Source organism: Vombatus ursinus, unplaced genomic scaffold, assembly GCF_900497805.2.
Source record: "Vombatus ursinus unplaced genomic scaffold, bare-nosed wombat genome assembly UNPS02014830.1, whole genome shotgun sequence".
NCBI classification, from domain to species: domain Eukaryota; kingdom Metazoa; phylum Chordata; class Mammalia; order Diprotodontia; family Vombatidae; genus Vombatus; species Vombatus ursinus.
The window spans coordinates 11288416-11301095 of NW_020954608.1; the positions used below are offsets into that span (position 1 = coordinate 11288416).

Below are 12680 nucleotides of genomic sequence, written 5' to 3' on the forward strand. Positions count from 1 at the left end.
CACAGGTTCATTCTGGTTAGTGATGTGTTTCAAAAGTGAATATTTTGCTGTCGTTTTCCCTTTTGGCTACCTTTGGTTGTCATGGGGACAGAGCCATCAAGACAAGGAAAACCCCAGCAGAGCTTTAAGACTGAAAAAGAATTGGACTAATTTCAGGAGCCCTAGGAAGGCGTCAAGGCCAAAAAAAAAAAAAATGAAGCCAGCAAGTATGGAACCTCTTCTTTTTGTGAAAATGCAGATATCTCTGGGAGGGGTAATAATAATAATAATAATGATGATAACTGCAAGAGTGACTCCTAATTCTATGGTATTGGGGTTTACAAAGCACCTTCAGCACTCTGTGAAGGAGGCAGTTTGAGTGCTGGGATCCCCCTTTTACTCACGGTAGGTAGCAAACCAAGCTGTTATTAGTCACAACCTCTTTGGGCCTCAGATTGCTCATTCGTCAAATGAGAGAGTTGGGACAGATGATCTCGAAAGTCCCCGTTAGCTCTAAAGCCTCTGCCCATGACCATGCTCTCTAATGTGGGTGAAAAGAGTAGGCTGGTAGAGAGAAAAGGGAACTTGAATACGTTGAGAGGCTTGGGAATTCTGTGGAAGGAGGTGTCACCAGGGAGCATGAGTTGGCCTGCTTCACAGTTTTGCCTAGGGAGAATTTTTACCATGTTTTAGACGGTAGGAGCAGTTTGACTTAGAGGAGAGAGAGCTGGACTTGAACACAGAAAGACCCGGGTTCGAATTGAACTTCTGATACTGTGTCCCTGAGCAAATTATTTGACCTCTGTGTGCCGCAGGCAACTGCTTAAAACTTGTGGTTCCCCAAGTGGATGAAATCACAGATGCTGAGCAAGGTAGCATATTTGTAGGGCCAACTTGTGTGACACTAAGGACTACTACTGAAAAAAGAGAATTCAAGAATGTCCAGGCCGTCCTGTGTCCTCTCTGTTCCCTACCTGGGTGCTGAAAGGGAGCAGATTTACATCAGACACAGAGGGTGGTATGACCTCAGAGTGGAAATTCCCAGGACCTAGGGAACTCTGTTCCTGACTCTGCCGCTAGAACTTTGCTAAGTGTGTGACCCCTGAGACCCACCATGGCATTTGCCACAGGTCTGTAGGGCACAGTTTAGCATGGCACCTATCCAAATCATTTTGGAAACAGGAAAATGAAAAAAAACAGGAAAATGCCATAGATAGGGGTTTTTAACCTGGAGTCTTTTTTTTTTTTTAAATTATTTTGATATAATTGGTTTCTTTTGTAATCCTATGTGTTTATTCTATTAAATTCATTATTGTTTATTTTATTAATATTATTCTATAATTTTTTTATTGTATGCATTTAAGGACATTATTCTGAGTAGGGGTCCAGACTTCTAAAGGGGTCTTGAACACAAAAATAGTTTAAGTCCTCCTGTTGTAGATTTAAAGCAGAAAGGGCCTTAGAGGTCATCTGCTTCAACTTGCTCATTTTACATATGAGGAAACTCATCTTAGGTTGTTAGGAGGACAGACCTGGGATTTGAACCCAGGTCTTTCTAAATCCAAATCCATCAGTCTTTCCACTGTACTGTGCTATCTCCACACAGAGGAATAGTGGTTTCTCTCATTTTCAGTAGTTTTCAGGGCCAGTTAGCTACTATAGGTATTAACTAAGTAAATCTTTCTCTTTCTGTTACCCACCTCCCTCTGTATTACAAAGGCAAGTGAGATATATGGATAAAGCTCAAGGCAAACCCAATAATATTGGGGAAAAAAAAGATGCTTGAGGAAAAGGAGGTTGGGAAAGGTACACATATAATGGTTCATTGAAAAGAGCCTTGACTCTGGAACCAGGACCTGGGTTCAGCTCCCACCTTGGACACTTCCTACTACCTTGTGACCTTGGGCAAGTCCCTTAACCTCCTGGATGGCAATTTCCTCATCTGAGATGGCCTCAGTGACCTCAGATATCATTCCAGCCCTGAATCTCTGATCCTGTGACCTCTTGACTAAAAAAAGAATGAGCAGTTGAGGAAAGAAGTTTTATAAGTGTGTCTGAGAGAAAAACTTTGATATGGGGCTGCCTGCCACTAATGGCCAGGGGGCTCTCTCACAATCCCTTAAAATTTCCTGTTTCAGTTTCCTCATGTGACACCTGAGATCGGCCCTCTCTTCTTGCCATAGATGTTTTATTTGTTTTATTCTTAAAAATTGATCTCTTTTGTTTTTGTACCACATGTATACCCCCACCCAGTGAGCATTCCCTTGTAATAAAGTTAGTAAAAGAAAAAGATAGAGGAAGAAAAAACAGTTCAGCAAAACCAGCCAACACATCAGTGGCCTCTGACAGTATATGCAAGATTCCAAGGTGCTGTGAACTTGAACTATGCACACATTGTGGCAAAATTTCCTTTTTCTTTCTCTGAAAATTCCCATTTAGAGTGCATGCTTTCTGGGCAGTCTCAGTTCCTGTAGAGTAATTCAAACCTGTTTGACCACCAGGCTTTTGATTTTTACCATATTCCATTAGAATAACTAAGGTGGGGGTAACCAAGGTTTTCTCCCAGTGTGCCAAAATTCAGAGGGTGCTGATAGCATTTACAGTCCTTTGGCAGCATAGAAACAACTGGCCTTAATGCCTCGTTAGAAATAATAATTAGTTTTCAAATGACTTACCCTCCTTCACCCTCGGCTCTTCTCCCAGCCCCCACCCCACTCCTACCCCTGCAACTGTCTCTATTTCATCTCTCTAGGTGATCTGTGGGAGTCCCCTGGCCTCTGATCTGTCTTGTCATTGCAATTCTTAAAATCCATTACATGCAGTCTCCTACTCACCATCATCCTCTTGTAGCAACATTACCAAGTATGCTTTTGGTGGCAGGTATACGAGTGTTAGTCTGTTCCTTAAGTAAGAATGCCCTTTTTGCAACTAAATTGGCCATATCACTTCTGTCGGTTAAGAAATAGCCTGGCTAATCATTTACCAACACCAACTGCGTTGGTGAACTGTGTTCATTTTGTGGCGCATTACTTTGGAGAGCTGGTGTCTCAGTCACCATCCTTTCTGGCAACATTATTGAATTCTTGACCCTTAAGACCAAAAAAAAAAAAAAGTAGCCATCTCTCAGACCAGTGTTTTCAGTTGTGGCACTGCTGTAAATGTTGCCCAAGATTTGGGGATCCTGTCTGTGTCAAGTGGCATTGCTATCTGTGGCACCCCAGCACAGATATTATTGATCTGAGGGTATTTGGTGCCATAACCCCAGGTACAAGTCAGTGAGTATTTATTAAGCCCTTTCTATGTGCCTGGAACTGTGCTAAGTGCAGTGAAAGGCAAATACAGCCTTTGCCTTCCAGGCGCTCACACTTTAATAGAAGAAAACTTGCAAACAAGTACATACATGTAAGACAGATACAGTGTAAAGTGGAGGTAATCTCAGAAAGAAAGGCACTAGCATTGAGGGGAATCAGAAGTAGATTGAAGGTACAAAATTGGCTAATTATAGGTCTGGACTTGCCGTCCTCTTTGATCTGTCACTACAATCCAAGATGTCTCCTACTCACCATCATCCTCTTGGGTCGCCACCAAGTATGCTTTTGGTGGCAGGTATCTGAGTGTTAGAGTGTGTCCCTTATGTAAGAGCATCCTTTTTGCAGTGAAATTGACCATATCACTGCTGTCAGTTAAGAAGTAGCCTAGCTAATCATTTACCAATCACCTGCTTGTGGGAATTCAAAATCCAAATATGAAAACAGCCAGTGGAGTAGTACACACAAAATGGGCTGCTACAACCTCTTGTTGAGGGCTGAAAGTAAAACATTAACAGTCTGCCAATGGTGACTGGTCTTTTTAGGAACTGTATGGGAAATTTTCCATGGACTCCAATAAGCCATGGTCTTGGTCTGCCGCCATCTTGGTCTTTCACTCATATGCTGTTTATATTCTTACAAACTATTAGTTTGAATGAGATGCTGTTACTATTTTGAAAGTGCCTCCATTGATGAGCAGATGGAGAAAAGGTTCCGAAAGTTTCAAGTGAAATTACCTGAGTCAGCTACTGAGGTTGAGAAGCAATGACAACTGTAGGTGGCTCTTAGGATGATTGAAGAGGGAGAGACGGAAAGAAGGGAACAAACATTTATTAAGCACCTACTATGTATAAGGCACTGTGCTAAGTGCTTTACAAATATGATCTCACAAAAATTCTGGGAAGTACATGCTATTATTAACCCTATTTTATAGTTGGAGAAACTGAGGCAGACAGACTTGCCCAACATCACATAGCTAGTGTCTGATACTGGATTTGAACTTGGGCCTTCCTGACTTTGGGTCCAGCGCTCTATCCACTGAGCCACCTAGATGATTGGGACCCACACTTGGAAACTTAGCTTTTCAGAGATAATTTTGAGTGCTTGAGTATGTGGGAAACACTAATTAGAGGTGAACTCTGAGATTGGCCTGGTTTTTGATGCAAGTGTCACATGCTTGGTGAAGACCACTTGATCTTGGCACAGGCAGCTACAGACATCATTGATCTGAATCTTCTGCACTGACTATGGAAGGAAGATAAGATCCTTATTCTTTCTTATTATTCAAAAATCTTTAATGTTGTTATGATACACTGTGTTCCTAATTTAAAGATTCTGGGAGCAGGAAGGCATGCTGATAAAAAATTCAGAAAGAACACAAAGGGCGGGAGGGAGAGAAGGTGTGCCAATAGTTCATAGATAATAAACTCTCTAAGGACAAAGGCTATGTTTTATTAATCTTTGTACCTCCCTCAGTGCCTGTCGTAGTATATTGAGCACAGTAGTCAGGCGATTAATAAATGTTTATTGCATGAATGAATGAGCTGCTGACCTGGCTGACTAGCATTTTTAGTATTTCAAATGCCTGTAGACTTCAAAGGGGAGTCCAGCCAAGGACTACAGATGGGCCAATGATCTATCAAAATGGCGTTCTGTGGTCATGGATTCATCTAGTCAGAATCTATGATCAGCCTCATCTCGTTCAACCTGTTGAGGAACCTCTGGTATAATCCTTACCTCAGTTTTGCAGGGGGTTTTTTTATATTTCATTTTAAAAGGCAAATGGTGAAATGTCAGAGTGACTGGTAATATAAAAATAGTATCAGTAGTACTAAGGTTTAGAATGATCTGAGGGCAGCAAAAAGGGCAGCTGGCTCCAAAAGCAGAATGAAGATCAAGGGTTGGAAATTCCAGAGAAGTAGAGGTCTTCATAGGTGCATTCATAGGATCCTAGATTGACAGAGAAGGAAACTGAGGCACAGGGTAGTAAGTGGCAGAGATAGGATTTGACTCCTATTCCAGTGCTCACTCCTCTGTATTGTATATTTCTTAGGAATATTGTAAGAAGGATTGTTGGTGTGATACTGCTGAGAGTAGATATTCTCTGACATCTCTTCCCATTTCTGAAATTCTTCAATACAAATCTAAACAGTTAGTCCAGAGTAATTCAAAGCCATGGCCATAGTTTTTAAAGAAAATAACCCGGGGCAGCTAGGTGGCACAGTGGATAGAGCACTGGCCCTGAAGTCAGGAGGATCTGAGTTCAAATCCAGCCTCAGACCAAACACTTGACACTTACTAGCTGTGTGACCCCGGACAAGTCACTTAACCCCAATTGCCTAAAAATTTAAAAAAAGAAAAGAAAAATTAAGAAAAAGAAAATAACCTACCTCCCCTCCCAAATCTCATCCCACGTCTATTTGGAACACTTGTACATAGATCTGTCTTCCTCATGAAGATAGCTTAGTGTGGTAGAGTGCTGGACTTTGAGTCAAAAAGATCTGAGTTTGAATTCTGGCTTATGGGGATCAAATCAGAAAACATGCCAAGTTCTTTGTAACCTTAAAGTGCCTTAAAGTAATTAATGTTAGCTATTTTTATTATTATCATCATCACCAAAAATAGAATAAGGGTAGTGTCGCTTTGAGAATGACTGCCTGACCCTCCTAATCAATGTAAGGAAGCACAGGAAAGCACCTCGGCCATTACCAGATGGTACTAGACTAGTTGTTTAGTTGTTTTTTAGTCATGTCGGATTCTCCACAACCCCATTTGGGGTTTTCTTGGCAAAGACACTGGAGTAGTTTGCCATTTCCTTCTCCAGCTCATTTTACAGATGAGGAAACTGAAGCAAACAAGGTTAAATGACTTGCCCAGAGTCACACAGTTATTAAGTGTCTGAGGCCAGATCTGAACTCAGGAATATGAGTCTTCCAGGCACGGCACTACCCACTGCACTACCTGGACTAGTTGACCTCCTACTTAATCTTTCTTTTTTCTTCCAGTTCTGTGTACCGGAGGCTTCTTGCTGACTAGAGAAAGATTGACTATACTTTTTGGAGTAGATCAGGTAGAAAGGGAACTGATTCATTCTCTTTCACCCTAATATTCTATCCACAACAACCTTCCCTACCCATGAGCCATTGTTTAGTGTTATTACTTAACACTTTCCTCTCCATCAGGCTACCTTTTTATTTAAATTTTTTCAGTTAATAGTAATTTGTTTTCTCTCTTTCTTATCTCCCCTCAATTGAAAAAAAAGAAAAGAAAAGAAAAAAAACCCTTTTAATAAATATGAATAGTCAAGCGAAACACATTCCCACATTGGCCTTGTCCAGAAATGTATGTCTTACTCCAGAGGTGTCAAATTCACAGCTTGTGGGTTACCAAAAAACTCCAAAGTTTGTCTAAACCAGATTAAAGTGTAATAAGAATAGATATTTATCAAAATAAATGAAAAGACAATTTGTAGTTTTTGAAGTCCACATGTGGTGCAGGCATCTGTTTCTTTTTGAGTTTGACACTACTGTTATTCTACATCTTTAAGATATCTTCCAAAATTAAGAAATCATCAGGCTTTGTATTATTAACTGTATTCTACAGTGAGCACTTGTGTGTTCATCTTGTGGAATATTACTTTGGAGTGCTGGTATCCCAGTCACCATCTCTTGGGCCTAAATTATTGAATTCATGGCCATTAAGGCCAAAAGAAATTAAAAAAGTTGAAAATGAGCCATCTCTCTAACCAATGTTTTCTGTTGTGTTGCTGCCACAAATTGTGCCCAAGATTTGGGAATCGTGTATCAGGTGTCATTGCCACCTGTGGCACCTTGGCACAGAAATCCTAACTGGTATGGTTTTTTTTTCACCATTGCATCCGTGTGATCCAAAATGGCGCCATCACAATGAAGGTGAAAGTAATATAATTAGTGGTTTGTCCTCAGTCCAAAAAAACCTCTGATATCCACTGGTAAAATGCTCTTTGTGAGGTCCTGCTGCTATTTCTCATGATATTTAAGAATTTTGTCCAAGTTCAGATTTGGGAATTTTCCATTTCTAACCATTTTTGACAGGGTATTCATGCTTATTAACCTTTGGTCCTGGCTTTGTAACTCCTAGGCTCCTAGCTTAGGATTTACAGCAATTAGTTTATTAACTGAGACCAGTTAATGTCTCATACTCTGCTTTTTTAAATTTTGTGGTTGTGGTTGTGGTCGTCATAAGTTTGTGGTATTAAGGAGAATGTCCTTGTATAAATATCTCTGTGCCTCTCCCATGAGAAGCTTGGAGTTAATTTGGAATGCAGTTTGATAAAGGAATCTGGTATTTAATAATTGCCAATTGGCAGAATAGAGCAATTGGCAAGAATAATCATGACTGAAACTTCAGTGATTTGCACATGGCAAAGAGAGGAATTTCCTCTTTGCAGTATGTGTATGTTTATATATCTATGTGTCTATGTGTGTATGCAGGTAGGAGGAGTGAAAGAAAGGGAATTATTCCCCTGCTGAAAACAAACTGCTGAATTCTGTCCTTTCTTCCCTTTCTAGAAAGAAGACACAGTTCCATGTGTAAACCTTCTCCCTCTCCAGCATCGCCACCTTCCAATTCCAGGACATCACTGTTACAAGTGAAAGCAAAATCCTGTATCAGCGGCCATAACCCTGTCAGCAGCAACGCAAAGCCATTCAAAACGCCCAAAGACAATCTACTTACCTCCAGTAGCAAACAGCACACAGTCTTTTCTTCGAAAGCATCAAGGGATAAACCATGGTGAGTCATTGGGTGCTGGAAACACCGAGCTCTTTGCTTGCCTTTTCACCCTTATTCCTTGTTGCCCTCACACTGAAACATGTTGCTTACTTTTTGGTTAGGCATCATGTTCCCAGATTTAGGAAAATGAAGAGAAAAGAAGGAAAATCAGAATGATGGCCCAGAATTAAAAGTCTTATTTACTTGATGTGGGAAATTTTTTTCTCCCCTCACTGGAAAGGGTAAATGATGCCCATATAAAGCAAGCCAGAAAATATTCTTTAATTATATGGCCAACTTATGATTTCTCATGCTAAATAATAGTATTAAAAATTCCGTATGAAAAGCAGAGGGGCATAGTGGGTAGGGAGCTGACCTGGGAACCAGGAAGATCTGGGTTCAAATCTTAGCTCTGTCATAGACTGGCTGTGTGACTCCGGGGATGTCCCTTAACCTCAAAGTGCTCCAGGAGTTCTCTGAAATGATTACTTTCAGAAAAAGTGCTTATCTGCACTGGGAGGAGGAGTTTCCTCATCTGGGAAGAAACCAATACCAATGAAATCCCAGGTCAGGTCCCTGGGCCTAGCCCAAAAACTCCACAAGCAATCTTCCCCAATGAGAAAAAGGGAACCCCATTACAGAGATTAAGTACTGACGCACTGGGCTATAGGAACCACTCTCATGATGGAGGCGCCTCCTCTACTGAGAGAAACTGAGTCTGGGTCTCTGCTTTGTAGTGAACCTTTCTCTGGCATGAACTATGGGATCACATCTCTGAGGGATACTCACGATACAGACCCAAAAAAAAAAAAAATTGGTGTGTAAGCCAAAGATGACCAAGGAAAATGTCACTTCTTTGAAAGAAAGTGAATTACAAATGCCTGTGAAAATGTAGAGGATGGTGTAATTTTTTTACCTCTGTCTTTACGAAAAATATTTTACTCAGAGTGGTTAACTAGAGCAGGTTCCCTCTGTGATGGGCAAGTAGAAAGAGCCCACTAGAACAAAAAAGGAAATGTTTGAAGAGTATCTTCAAAAGGTATTCCCTATTTCCATGGACATGATGATATGCATTCTAAGATGCTTAGGGAACTAGGAGAGATTATTACAGAAGCCTTAAGCCTTAACTTCGGGACTTTGTGAAAGTAGTACGAGAAGGCAAAATACAATGCCTAATTTTTTGGTGGGGAGCAGCACAGTTTAGGTAAAAATGACCTCGATCATTATGAACCATTAGGCTGAATGTCATTCGTGGAAAGATAGTGAAATAAATCATTTGTCAATCGATTTGTAACCACAGAATTTTGATAGTAAGTAATTTGAATGCTTTAGTGAAGGGCTAATTATTTTCAGATCAATGGAATTTCTTTCCGTGATAGAAACACAGGCTGTATAGACAATGGAAAGTTAATAAATGTCCTACATCTGCCCTTTACAGTAAGGCTTTGGTTCTTTCCCCATACTGTCCTCATTCACAAGCAGGGAAGACACAGGCCTCTGGTTCATCCTTTAGTTCACAGGACACACAACCCACTGAGTGGGACCCACTCAAAAAGTGGCTGTCCTTGGGCCCAACCACCACATACATGTAGGGATGAGTCCTGTAGTTATTATCATCTATTGTCTTTATCACTGACCTGGAGGAAGGAATGGAAAGAAATGCTCATTATATTTGGCTAGAGTCAGCACTGCTGATGCCCTGGATGATAGGACATTAGAGAAATGGACCTTCAAGAACAGAGTGAAGTTTAATATAGGGACAAACATAGGGCACCATGTTTTAAATCCACAAATGATGAGATAAGGCTGGCTGGGTGAATGTAAAGAGTTGAAGGAATTCAGGTGATCACAAGTCAAATGAACTGACAGTGTAATCATGTTACTAAAATGTTAACATAGTAGCAAAACACAGTAATAGAAGTGTGGGACATGAAAAACAAAGAAGGAATCCTTCCCATGTATTAGCTGTTAGTCTAACTTATTATTTCCAATTTTCAGTCTCCATTTTTTTTTGTTGGTGAGGTAGTCAGGGTTAAGTGACTTACCCAAGGTCACACAGCTAGTGTCAAGTGTCTGAGGCCGGATTTGAACTCAGGCCCTTCTGACTCCAAGGCCAAAGCTTTATCCACTGCACCACATAGCTGCCCCTCCACTTTTTTTTTTAAAAGATCTATAAAAATTGGAGACATTCACTTGAATTCTACAAATATTTGTGAGCACCTACTGAGGGCAAGCCCAGAAAGTGGTGACAAGAATTTTCAAAAGGGTGGAAAAGAGATGCTTCGAGGAAACAGTTAAGAGAACTGGGTTTCTTAATAATAATAATAATAGTAACTGGTATTTAGGTAGTGCCTGGTAGTGCCTTAAGGTTTTAAGGAGCTTCACATATATCATCGCATTTGATACCTACAAAAATTCTACAAACAAATTTCTGAAGGTATTATTGTCCCCATTTTACAAATGAGAGAACTGAGATATGGAACAGTAGTAAACGACTTGCCCAAGGCCTCACAGCCAGTAATTGTCAGAGGCAGGATTCAAACCAAATTTTCCCTCACCTCCAAGGTCACCTCTCTTTCCATCCAACTCTGCTGCTCTTAGACTTAACATAAGGAAGAGAAGGGGAATGAATAGGTGCAAGTTTGTTATGAGGACATTGCTGACCTGATGACCTTCCTCCCCACAAAGGATAGACCCAAGAGCAAGTGATGCAAGAGAGAAATTGTTTAAAAATAAGGATGGACTTTTTGACTTAAAAGAGTGATTAAATATTGGAAAAGGCTAGCAAATATTTAAGATTCTATGTTACTGGAGATAGGCAAGCACTCGTTTTTGCTGGTTTAGCCAGTCAAGGCTGATCCAGGTAAACCCATGACATCCCTTCTAACGCTTTGATTCTGTAATTTCACTTTAGTTCACTGAGCTACTGATCGAGGGAAAGCCTGTAAAATTAATATTCTCTAGCACGAAGTTGCATTCCTCAGTAGTTGCAAAAATACTGTTCCATGGTTATGCTTAAGGAGATCTAACCAGGACTGGCAGTGAATGAGAAGCATGTAGGATTCTCCCCTCTCCTTCACAAGCAGTTTCATCAGCCTGATATCTCAGCATCAGAAGAATGGTGTATACATAAGAACAGTAGATAGAGCAATTAATAAAAACCCTTTTTAGACCACAGGATTATAAAATCTAATTTAGATATTCCAAGTGGAGAATTACATCAGCTTTCTGAAAGCCGTGACAGAATAAACACTGCCTGAGAGTGGGTGTCCATGACCTTAACCAACTACAGCCGGAGGTAAAGGACAGACTTTCTCAAAGAAAGTGGTTTTTTTATTATGCTAAATTCAAGTTGACCCCCCCCCCCAGAATTTTTTTCCATGAGCTTAAATAGTCTGTATAATTTTATTTTGGGCTTAATAGGTTAAAAAATCCTTACCCTTTGATGCTTTAATGAATCCACCAAGGCAGAATTCAGCTTTTTCATACCTCGTACTATATGATTCTTTCTCATAGTTTTCTTTAAATCCTCTTTAGAGAATCAGTCAGTAAGCATTTATTAAGCATCTTCTATGTACAGGACACAGTTTTAAGCATGGGGGATACAAAAAAAGGCAGGTATCCTTTGAATGGATATCCAATGCTGTGTAGGCCTTCCTATGGATCTTTTATTACCACTTATGATTGTCTCATTCTTAAACATAAACTGGCCCACCTTCTTTTCCGTCAAACATATCTTTAGCAATGCCTTTTATACCACTTTTCACTCATTGGTGGTAACACGTTAAAACTTACATATACCATATGTTTTTCTACTGCCCTTCAGGTCACTTGTAAGTTTGATTTCTTCTGAGATTGTGCTATCCCATGATTCCTAGCTATATATCAGTGTTCAAATGGATCTGTGATCCTATTTGGAAATTCCTTCCATCAATGCAAATTGCAACCCCTCTATGCCTGCCATCCTAGGTGATTCTTGTCCATGTCTTCCGTAAGTATATCATGTTGGTCTGCGCAACATGCTGGAGGCCTATTTCACTTTCTCTTAACATTACAAGGGTGCTAGTGGAGCACTCTGGCTACCCATGTATCATCTCTTGCCCTCACCATGACCATCTTCTTTTCATATCATACAATTTCATACAATTTCTTAATGATGTCTTTTCTCTTATTCTTCAGAATTTTTCATGGATTATACTCACACCCATCTTTGCCTCTATGGAATATTCATTTTTAATTTTTTAAATAATCTTATATTCTACATATGGAAACAGCAAGAGAATGTTTTGTCAGTCAATTAACAAGCATTAAAATGTGGTCCTTTGCTTTCATGGGATCCTCAGAATCATTATAAAGGAACTTTGAAATTTCTCAAAGGCAATCCATCATGGTCTCCTCTCATTCAGCTCCAGCCCCAGCTTGTCTGTTTGTACTGTCTATTCCAAATATATTTTTAGAGAGAGATAATAGATATATATGTATATGTATATATAGATATATGGAGAAATAGATTAAAATGGAGAATCTCTATAGTGTTATCCATACAGATACACATCATAATCTGGGCAAGAGATGGATAGACAGGCCAAACTACCTTGAGTCATTATACCTCTCTTCCAGGGAACTCTGCAGTATTCTCGA

The 12680-nt window shown here is 40.0% G+C and overlaps 1 protein-coding gene across 5 annotated transcripts in view; it reads left to right on the plus strand.

The window, feature by feature from the left end:
- ATXN7L1 (ataxin 7 like 1) overlaps positions 1-12680 on the plus strand; it is a 253230-nt gene that overhangs the window by 189341 nt on the left and 51209 nt on the right. For all 5 annotated transcript variants that reach the window (XM_027838587.1, XM_027838588.1, XM_027838589.1 and 2 more), the window contains one exon: positions 7838-8060. In XM_027838587.1, the coding sequence (XP_027694388.1) occupies positions 7838-8060 (223 nt within the window). The remainder of the gene's footprint in view (positions 1-7837; positions 8061-12680) is intronic.